This window comes from Bacillus rossius, chromosome 8 (assembly GCF_032445375.1).
Source record: "Bacillus rossius redtenbacheri isolate Brsri chromosome 8, Brsri_v3, whole genome shotgun sequence".
NCBI lineage: Eukaryota > Metazoa > Arthropoda > Insecta > Phasmatodea > Bacillidae > Bacillus > Bacillus rossius.
In genome coordinates this window covers 66689174-66700566 of record NC_086336.1, presented here as the reverse complement: position 1 = coordinate 66700566, position 11393 = coordinate 66689174, and the positions used below count along the sequence as shown (strand labels likewise).

At 37.7% G+C, this 11393-nt stretch overlaps 1 protein-coding gene across 8 annotated transcripts in view; it reads right to left on the bottom strand.

The window, feature by feature from the left end:
* Positions 1-11393, bottom strand: part of LOC134535152 (PC4 and SFRS1-interacting protein) — a 69949-nt gene continuing 58556 nt past the window's right edge. For 4 of the 8 annotated variants that reach the window (XM_063374130.1, XM_063374133.1, XM_063374129.1 and 1 more), the window contains exons 15-16: positions 9538-9686; positions 1-471 (exon numbers count right to left, since the gene is read on the bottom strand). In XM_063374130.1, the coding sequence (XP_063230200.1) occupies positions 460-471; positions 9538-9686 (161 nt within the window). In that variant the 3' untranslated portion in view covers positions 1-459. Of the gene's footprint in view, positions 472-9415; positions 9687-11393 lie in introns of those variants that run through there. The other 4 variants (XM_063374126.1, XM_063374128.1, XM_063374127.1 and 1 more) reach the window with 1 other exon arrangement.

Genomic DNA, 11393 nt, shown 5'->3' with positions numbered 1-11393 from the left:
TTTTGCACACCAATATATTCTTTAATGACAAAATGTATTTTAATTTACATAAAATAAAAGATTTCAATTAGAATTCACATATTACAGGTAAATACCTGCGAGTTTAAATATAGTTCTGACTACAAATTTTGAGGCCAAAACATTAGGGCACTACATGCAAATGAACACTATAAAAAAGATAGCAAGGAGAAAAACGACATGTTCGCGACATAAAACAGGCCGAGACACGGCTCGCTTGCCAAAGGTCGTCCTCGTCATGCAAGAATTGCTCGGTGTGCAACTCGAAACACACAAAGCATTACCCACAGTTCACATACACACATCAGTACAGTGTATAGTTACTTACGACCACAGATGGGAGTACGACTTTCAACATAACACAATTACGGAGAAAAATAAAACATTCTACGGTTTTCTTTTCAATATCACTTTTTTTTTGTAGATCACTACAGCTATATGTTACAGCAAATCCTGGAACAGACAAACATCTCATCACTTATCAGGCATTTTTTAAGTTCAACAAAGATTGAATACCTTCAATAAGTAAACTGAGAAAAGTGAGAAAGGAAGCTTGGATGAGGGGGAAACTGTCTTAACTAACTGCCACTGAAATAGGAGGAAACCTGGCGACAAACTTGAATGAATGAATGTGGAATGAATTATCTGAAGCTTAACATGTTATTGACATCTGGGTCATTAGAGACCATTAAAGTGTTGAGATGAGAATTGAAGATAATTGGAATGAATGGGTAAGAGGAAATAGGTGAAAAACGTTCGTCACGCTTCCCACTTGCAACATATCCTGGTTTGAACCTGCTGGGCATCAACCCCAGGCTGCCCGGACGAGGCAGTGATCTGAACACTTGCACACCGGAGTCCCTGTGGGGAGGGCAAAAAGGAAACTTGGGTGGACTTCCTTCCTCCCTCCACGTCATTATCTGCAGTGTCATTCATCATGTCCTGTGCCCTACTTCTGCAGCAAACAACTATGGTTAAAATTGGTGTGACAGAAAACATTTAGTTTTTTTCAACATTAACTGTTCCAGAGCTGTAAACGTATAAACTAGGGGTGGACGGGATCCCGAAATTCGGGATAAAAGTCGGGGGGAAAAAACCATTCCCGAGCTTCGGGAAAATAATTTTTCTCTTCGGGATAATACCTCGGGAAAACAAATTTTTTTAAATAGTAAAAACCTTCGTCGTACTAATTTTTATATTATAAAAATACGTTATGTATACATACGTCCCGTAACAACTTCGTATACGTATTAAACGAACAAAGTAAAAAGACATCACAAAAAATAAAATACAATTTATAAACATTAATGTAAATTCAACACTCGTTCATAAACATAGTTTAAAATAAATTTCTGACTAAATAAAGAACTCAATGTTGCATATTATTTTTAATGAATATATTTTTAAGTTTGGCGAATGTTAACATCTTTGCAGTATTTCTAGGTTATAATTTGTCTTGAAAATTAACAAGAGAAACAATAAGCAGTGTTGCCAAACGTGTAATATTCGAAACACTAATAAACTGAAAGACGCCATCTTGGTTTCAAATGTTTATGCCATTACAGGGTGTCTACTGAGTTACAAAAATAAAAATTAGTGACTTTTTCTTGACTTTTTCATGAAAATTTCTACTGAAGTGTGACCACGAAACTTGTAAAAATGGTATAATTTTTAAATGTTATAAAATTAAGTGTAGCCTAACCTTACATAAAAAATAAAATGAAAAATTGGACGTTTACTTTTCTTTATCAAAATGTATAGGCCTAAGTACTGAAAAAAAAAAAGACATAAGTTAAGCCTACAAATGACGGTTAGTTTGAAACTTAATTGAATAAAATTAATTTTCTGCATGCCAATTTTCGCCGCACTTTAAGCGCTAAAACACTAACATTTATTGGCAAACATTTTCAGCACATTATATCATAGAAAATATTACAATTTCATTCCGTAGCACTTTAACCTCTTCGACAATGATTTCAGTTTGAAAATAAAATGTGGCGGCAATTTAGGGATTTTGTGTTTTGTAATTTGTAAACATAGTCGGTAACAAAACCAAAACACGAAAATACATCACACATTTTGTGCACAAATTTTTGGCTTTCTTTTATCCTAGCCAAACATAAATTTCCGTTTCGTACACACAAGCAGGCAGTAAACAAACAAAATCAACGCTATAAGTTCGATTATGAACGCTCGCCATTTGGCTAACAACTTATCGATATGGACGCGGGTCGTGCGCATTGACGCCTTGACAGCTACAATTGATTATGTGCGATCGTTGTGCTCTCTGTAGAGTAAGAATGAAACTGACTACGCCGTGGCCGCCACGGAACGAATACCATCCTTTTTTTAAGCGTGTAAGGTACAAGAATTGAATAAATTATGTTTTCACAGCATTCTAATGGACTTTTGTTTTTAAATAAAGAAGATCAAATCGCTATTATTAAAATTTTCTCTGCATTCTATGTGAAAATTATGACGTTGCACGTAGGAGAATAGAAGCTGTAAGCAACATTTTGAACAGGATTTTAAAGCAAACGTCTTATGGCGAAAATGGCGGAACTGGCCTAGTTAAACACAGGAAAATGTATTGTGTGGGAACATCTTAAGCGATGATTTTCCTGAAAATGCAAGCTGCCAAAAGCACAAAAAATATGGTATATAAAAGATCAGTGCACAAGAAATACACATTAGCCTTGTAATTAATTTTTTCGTGACTTTTACCAAAATATATTTAAAAATGGTGCCTTTTTCGGGACTTTCGTGACCTTTTACAACATTCGTGACTTTTTCATGACTTTCGTGACTTTCGTGACCTAGTAGACACCATGCATTATAAACGTCTTTCATAAACATCAGAGGGTTTTACGTTTTAGTAGTCGGTCATTATGTAAGACTGAAAGTGAACAATTGAAAACAAGTGGTATTTTTAAAGTACGCGTGATAATTATTTCCGGTAAATTTCATTTAATAAAAAAGGGTAGTTTATACACTTGAGTGAACGATGGAGCCTGCCATTCCAGGCAGTAGCAAAAGTGAACCAGGTGTGTCTTCTGCGCCTATTTGGAAGTTCTTTAAGAAATTACCAAATAACAAGGTGCAATGTACTTTGTGTCCTTCTGTCCTGGAAACGGAATATGTTTCCACAACAGGTATGCACAGACACAACACAACATCCGAAGGCAATAAATATAGTTTAAAAAACTAAAGAAACATGCTTTTAAAGATTATCAAACTAAAAAGTAAAACAATAATTTTAAAATTTAATTTATGACAATAGTATATAAGCAATACTAGTATAAATGAGAAAAAAGCTTGAGGCGCTTTGTGCCATATTTTTTTGTATATTAAGGGCCCCATGCTTTTTTCTCATTTATACTAGTATTGCTTATATACTATTGTCATAAATTAAATTTTAAAATTATTTTTTACTTTTTAGTTTGATAATCTTTAAAAGCATGTTTCTTTAGTTTTTTAAACTATATTTTTAACTTTTTAGTTTGATATTCTTTAAAAGCATGTTTTTTTTAGTTTTTTAAACTATATTTATGTATAATTATCATAGGGAAATGAGTTACCGACACTACCTATTACCATCTGAGATAACTATTTGGAGTTGCAACGTCACAAAGAAATGGTAAAGTCTCTCCGAATCATTTACAGTTAGATGTATGGATATAATCTTAGAATTTACCGGGAAAAAAAACATTTTTTTTTTCCGGCGTGGCCGGGAGTAGAACCCACGATCGCTGAATCCGAAAGCTGACGTCACAGAAGTCGCGCGCCTTAGACAGCTCGGCTAACGAACGTAATGAAATTGGTGGGACATTTTACAGTGATGAGCCACTCACTCTTAGTCGAAAGAGTTACAGACGGACAGACAAACAAACATACAGGTGAAGCTAATATAAAGCATGTAAAAAATGAGTTGGCCATTCTTCTGGAAAAATACAGTCAAACCTCTCTGAAACGACCCCTCACGGTTTCCATTAATAGGGTCTTAATAGACGGGGGGTCGTAATAGATGTTTTCCGAAATTTCCAGTTGATTTCAACCCCCCCCCCCCCCCCCCTCCCAAACCGCTACTCGCTAAGAAACCAGCCGTTCAATGGCAGGATGCTGTCACTCATAATGCTAGACGGCTTTGCTTTAAACCCACTTCAACCTTCATGACAAGTCCCTCGCCCTACAGGCCACCTCTAAAGAAAATATGTGTTAGTTTACATGTACGTTTTCTGCTTGCCGTAGTTAAATACACTAGAACCCCGATGTCACGAACCCCGGATTTAACGAAGCAGTGATTTTACAAATACATTCTCGGGAACCATCAAAAAATTGGACCAAAATGTGTAAATCAGAAGAAAAAAAAATTTAAAAAAAAAAAAAAAAACTAAATGAAAGATTATTAAAATCTGTTAATTTTAACACACAGCATAGTTTTATGTCGGCTTTAATACTTCCAATAATGTTCATGTAAGAATTACAAAAAAAATAATGGGACATTTCCTTTAAAAATATGGCAGCGGTAGGTTCTGCAACGCGAGTGGACGCACACGAAGCTCGCCTGGCTGGCTGGCGGCAATGGCTTCATGACGCATAAGCTCACCCCTCCCTCCCCTCGTTAACATTCTTCAAGGCTAGCTCATCCCTCCCAGACACACAAACCATCTAGTGTCCTCCCTTATAACACCCCAACTTCGCTCCCCTTTGAAAAACCTTCAGTGAGAAAATGCTCTTTTCACCCTCTCTTCGCCCGTAAAATTTGGCTATTATGAATGGGGTACTTAAGCGGTGAGGGAGAGGTAAAATTGTTGTAAATATTTTCGGACCCCTCCCTCCCCACCAAACACGCCCAAAAAAAAGTATGTCAAAATATATCACTTTTCACACCAAGTTAGAGTTCAGTCATCTCTGGCAAGGAATTTACAAGCTTTCAAAATTAAATATTAATGTATTTTAATAGCAAGGGTCCTATGAAAAGGAATATACTGAATAAAATCAAGCTGCTATCACCAAACAAAGCATAAAACGACCCAATGTGTGATCGCTTCGTTATTGCTCGCGCGAGAGGTGAGACGTGGAATGTTAGAAAAAGATAAATGCGGGGGAGACAGACGGCAGCCAGTGTGTTTCCTGCGTGGGGAATAAGTGGCGTAGCCTTTATTTTTATGCTGGGTGAAGCGACCTTTTTCTGTCAACCCACGGGAAAAGATAATTGCTTGAGCTTTCAAAATAAACATCACTGCGGCAGTTAAAACAAGTCGAGGCGGGCGTGCATCCAGTCGGTCGCTGTGTATATCTACACGAAAAACATAACATCTCAATTCATAACAAGATTCCTTATAAACTACACGTATTACCGGATGTTTTCAGCCTGATCCATACAAGTTCTTTAGCCAAGTTTTAAATGAAAACAATTGGCGGGCTAGTGTTGTGCCCTGTTTTGCGGACACATAAAGCTTTTATCAATTTGCTGACAGTTTTAATATATTTTTACTCTTGTTAAAATGAAGCAGATAAAGTGATTCGTGGAATGGGGGTTGTCAAGCGCTGACAGCGGTCGAAAGGAAGTGGTATCTAATTTTAGATATGCGCTGCCTACGGCAGTACAGCACTCGGCAAGAGAAACACAGTAACACGCTACTCACCACAAGAAACTTATGTTCTGTCCGATTTTCGGCAATTTTTTCACGGTTCCTCGAAATCGGGTTGTAATAGAGAGGTGGTCGCAATAAATGGGGTCGCAACAAAAAGGTTTTACTGTACACATCTTTCAAATTATCAAGCAGAAGTGAAAAAAAGTCAGTTAAATCAGATGTACCAACAAATCAGTCCAAGCTAGCTAATTTTGTCACCTGGGGTATTGTATTGACCACCCGAAGCAAAAGGCTTTGACAAAAGTAGGTAAATGGTTAGCAAATGGTTGCCATCCATACAGCATTGTTGACGAAAGAGGCCTAAAAAATGTTTTAAAATTGGCTCAGCCTCTGTACAGTCTTGCCATAGAGCAAAACATTCAGCAGGGAAATAATTCCAGAGTTGTATGAAGAAACTGTCAACAGTTTGAATGCTAAAATAGGCAGTGAGTGCCATTTCCACTGTGTCACCGCTAGCGTTCACAACAGACTTGTGGTCGTCGAGAAGTATACTTGCATTCTTGTCAGTTACTATGCTCTACATGGATCAAGATTTCAGTCTTCAGTCTCATTGTCTAAGTTCATTTCATTTCTCTAGTGACCACACTGCTTATCCAATATGCGAAAAATTCAAAGAATGCTTACAGAAATGGAATCTGAGTGATACATGCAACACATTGCCTGTATTTCTAGTGACTGATAATGCAAGGAACATGAAGGCTGCAGTCTCATTATTAAAACCCTTCAGTCACTTGCAATGTTTTGCACATACCGTATTTACTCGCATATAGGTCGCACCCATAATTTGAGGTCTTGAATTTGGTATTTAAAATTCCCCCCATATAGATCGCACTGGTAATTAAATGACGCGAACGGCCGGCGCGCCGTGCACGAAAGAGTTAACGGGTACGTAAAATCTGCTACTACGAGAGCTGATAATGGCGTGATAAATTGTTGTAACAACAAGTACTCGTAATAACCGAATATAGAAAATTGAAGTCAAGTTAGATTTCTGACTTCTTAAAAAGTCTTAATTGTAGACTATAACTCGAAAACAGGGCTTTGTATTGAAAAAATGCACAGAATAAAAGTTGTAGTAAATTTAATTATGAATAAAAAAGGCCTGTTATGATTTTTTATATCTACAGCGGTTTTCATTATGGGTTCCGATAAATAGGTACTCATGTTAAGTGAATTCACGTCACGTGAGTTTGGCTATGCTAGCCGGCTGGTTGTAATTTTCGTTCAAAACGTGGCGAAGGAACTTGTGTGGATCAGGTAGAAAATATTCGGCTTTAAACGAAAGATATAAGAACAATGCTATCCTGAAATGCTGTGACTTTTTTTTTGGAGTAGATAATCACAGCGACAGACCGACAAGATGCGCTCCCGCCCTTGCCGTCAGCAATGTTTATTTTGACAGCTCAAGCAATTATCTTTTGCACGACCCTTCACAGCGGAGAAAAAAACACGTTCGAATGCAGATGGAAAAGTAACTATGCAGTAAAATAAATATATTTACGGCCCTGCTAAATTTTTCTATTCAATAAAATTTGAGGTATTAGTGATTTTTCAGCATAAACTTCTGTGACTAATAAACAAATTGTATCATAATAACTTAAACTTATAAAGTATTTATTAACGGCGAAGGACAGTCGTATAAGCCCATAAAAATATTTATTTTACCGAGAATGGACTATACAACCTGGCTTTTGCCGCACGCGGTGTGGGTGGGGAGGAGGTTGCTGACAGTTTCTCATGCAGAAGGTTGAATTAAGGGAGGGAATGTGTTGAAATGTTAGTTGGAAAAAGGGGGGGAGGCTGTTTTTACATGGTTTGTGGCTCTGGGAGGGATGAGCCTTGAAGAATTAGCAGGGAATGGGAGAGGTAAGCGTCGCGTCACGTCACGTATGACATTAAGCCGCCGCTACCGCCAACCTGGCCGGTCGAGTTTCTTATGCGCTTGCAGAAGCTACCACAGTGGCTTTTCGTGGGGGCGGGTAAGATAGCATGACATCTGAGACAGCTTTTCGTGCGATAGTGGCAGCGCGTGGACAGTCTAGAGGGGTGGTATCTATTTTTAGCCGTCTTTTGTATGCCTGCCTGCTTACAGTACAGCTCTCGCCAAGATAAACGTGAACACATAGCACCCAACAAAGTGTAACAGACTTGTTTTTCAGCCAATTTTACTCAAATTTTCGACTTTCTCTGCTCAAATTTTTCAGTTTCTCAAAAAACGGTCGTACAAACGGAATGGACGCATCAGAGGGGGGTCGCATCGGCGGGATTCTACTGTATTGCAAACAAAATTCCTCAAAAATTTAAAAAAATTTTTCTTCACATATAGGTCGCACTTTATTTTTTCCTAATCATATCTGGTAAAATTTCCGCGACCTATATGCGAGTAAATACAGTACTTTACAGCTTGTATTGTCTGATGCAAAGAAGAGTTCCACAGAAATACAAGATTTGGTTAACGCATGCAGATCTATAGTTGGTTACTATAAGCATAGGACTACAGGCATGGAGAGGCTTCATTAAATTCAAAATCAATTGAGATTGCCAGAACTTGGAGTGATTCAGGACTGCGAAACACACTGGAATTCTGAATATCTGATGCTTGAACGGTTACTGACCATTAAGGAAGCTATTTCAAGGGACTTGCTTTCAGAAGGAAAACATGACAATCTAAGTATCTCAGAATGAAAAATGGTTGATACATATGTGAGAATTCTCAAACCTCTTTATCAGGCAACAGTGGAGGTGTGTGGTGAAAGGACACCGACAATTTCAATTGTTATTCCAATTATTTATTTAATAACAAACAAACTGGACAAGTACTGTGCTGAAAATGAACATGGAACTGGGAAAACATTTGGGCACAATTTGCTACTGTCACTTAAATCAAGGTTTCCTGCTTACAAAACAAAGCAACCATATTTTTCAGCCATGATGCTGGATTCCCGCTTCAAGCACATTCTTCTAGACAAGCATGAGAAGGATGAAGCTATCCATTTCCTTACACAGCAGAGCCAGGCACAATCCTACAAGACTGAGCATAACCATGCCAGTAAGTAAACCATTAATAAATAACCAATTGTATTTCAGTAATAAAAAATTCAATTTTTTTATACTATGTTTTCAATCTATTTTTGTTTCAGCTTCACAAAGGCCTGCTCCACAGAATCCTGGCTCTCTATGGGAGAAGTTTGGCTTGCTGGCTTCTCAAGCTCAAAAACAATCTGGTACTTCAACAAATCTCTTCGGTCAGAACTTGGACATGTACCTGTGTGAACCTGTTATAGATATAACGGAGGGTCCTTGTTTGTGGTGGAAAAATAATATAACCCGATTTCCAACACTCAAAAACATTGTCTTGAATTATCTTGGCATACCAGCAAAAGAGGTTGCCAGTGAACGGGTTTTTTCTAGTGCTGGCAATATTGTCAGTGCCAAAAGAGAAAAATTAAACAATTGAACATGTCGAAGAGTTGGTGTTTCTTCATGAAAATTTAAAGTAGAGTAGGACACAAGATGTTTGTATTTATTATATTTTATGTTATTTATTATTTGTATTTGTGTGTCTTTCCTTTTTTTTTTTGTGATTTGGACTATAAATGTGAATGGTTTATTAAAAAAAAAAGATAAACTTAATCCGTATGTTGCCATGTCCCTGTAGAAGAGTGGGAGAAGTAGGACACAGAGACTTGGCATGGCATTTGCCAAATAAATTAAAATTATAAAATAAATTAAATAAAAAATTAGAAAAAAAACTAAAATATATTTATAATTAAATTTGCAACAATTTTCATTACGTGCATCAAATATATTTTGTTTGAATAAGAAATATTGAAACTGATGTGTGATAGAACAAGGCACTCACAGAGCTCCTGCTCTTGGGCAACTTCTTCTTGGGGGGCTGGTTCTCGTCGGCTCCCCCCGAGAAGTCCTGGTCAGCCTCTTCTGTCGGCAAGGAGCCGTTCTGCGCCGCGTCCCCCGTCACCGCTGCCTCCTCCGGCTTGGGCGAGATGCCTGCGCACACGCCCACTGCACACTCCACCAGTTGTCCGTAAGGTTAACTATCTTATTGATAGCAAACTTTGACCCAGAAATAGGAAAGTAGCTAAGGCAGCAAATCAAATGTTATGGATTATAAGTCCACGTCGCTGTTAAATATATTTGCTGAAGTCTTTGGGAAATAATATCAATACACCAATTTAACTAGAAAAAAAAACTTTCTAATAATCAACATGGTTTTATAACTGGAAAAACAACTATTACTGACAAAATTTTCTCAATCCTCTATAGTCTCAAGTAACAACACGTGGCCAAATAGATGCTTGCTACTTTGAGCTATCAAAGGCCGTTCACACAGAAAATCATCATACATTACTTGAAAAATTAGCTAACATTGGTTTAAATGATAAATACTTAAATTGGTTTTAAGTTATCTAATCAACAGAACTTTCTTTGTTTCAATGAATAATTTCAATTCTGATATACATCAAGTTTGTTCTCGAGTTCCTCTAAAAGGTAACCTATCACCTCTCTTATTTAATACCATATTTACCCGAAAATAATGTGATCCCAAACTTTGTGATTATAATTTGATGAAAAAGATTTCATGGATTGGAAATCGCAATTCAAGTAGAGCACTAAAAAATTATTTAAATTATAAAATCTATTCCACATTTACTAGACCCTTTCTGGTGCCACTTTCAAAAGAGTGATTTACATGGTCTCTTTTAAAACACATAGCCACTGTTTAAATTTTTTTTTTACTAGTTCAAAAGCAACGGATGTCAGAAAGCAAATGCTGTGTGAAACATGGTGGCAAGTCTGGTCTGTTGGGGTGCCTTCCTCTGCAGCCACAGGGCAGAGAAACAGAAGAAACCCAGTTGAAAAACTCCAAATGCATGTTTTTCTGCCATCAGATGTTACTCCACTGCTGCAACCAATGGATCAGCAGGTGCTTCAAACCATAAAATTTTTTCTTAGACATCTGATTGAGAGTGTGACTTTTCCTAAAGCATACTCCAAATCCTTAAAAAGGCCAATATCAAAGATGTGATCTACTAGGTGGCTGAAGCACTGAAAAAAAGTTTCACAACAATAATTCAGAAAATCATGGACAAAGTTACGGCCCATCTTAACATACATCAATAGCATCAATGAGCCTGCATATGTTCTACATCTTCAGCAACAAATTCCTGGGTGCGAAGAGACAACAGAAACTGACTTGAACGAGTGGTTAGATATAGATCCAGAAGACCAAGTAATGTCGGATGTAATTGTATCTTTTGTTACATGGGAATCTGATAAAGAATCAGATGCAGCTGATGAAGCAGACAACACATATCAGCTATCTCCCACTCTATAAAGCGTCAAAGGCATCAGAAACAGCCCTGCAGTACACAGAGCATAACACTAGCACTACCGCTGTGGATGAAGTTCCACTTGCCAGTAACCGCTCTTCAAATGTGGTGTTGAGAACCACCTACTGCCAGCAAGTGTGTTGTGCTTGGTGGTATTCAGCTTCCGGTAGTCCATCCAAAACCTCTATTTGCCATCCTTCTTTGATACCAGTACGATTGGGGCCGCTGATGGCTATCGTAATTTGCGACATTCCTTATGCCTACGATTGGGTAAGGTACCTGGAACTGCTTTGTACCTGGATGCTTCAACCTGAAGAATCTGATGTGAAAGGACAAGGGGAGGGATAGGCTTCCATCTGTATTC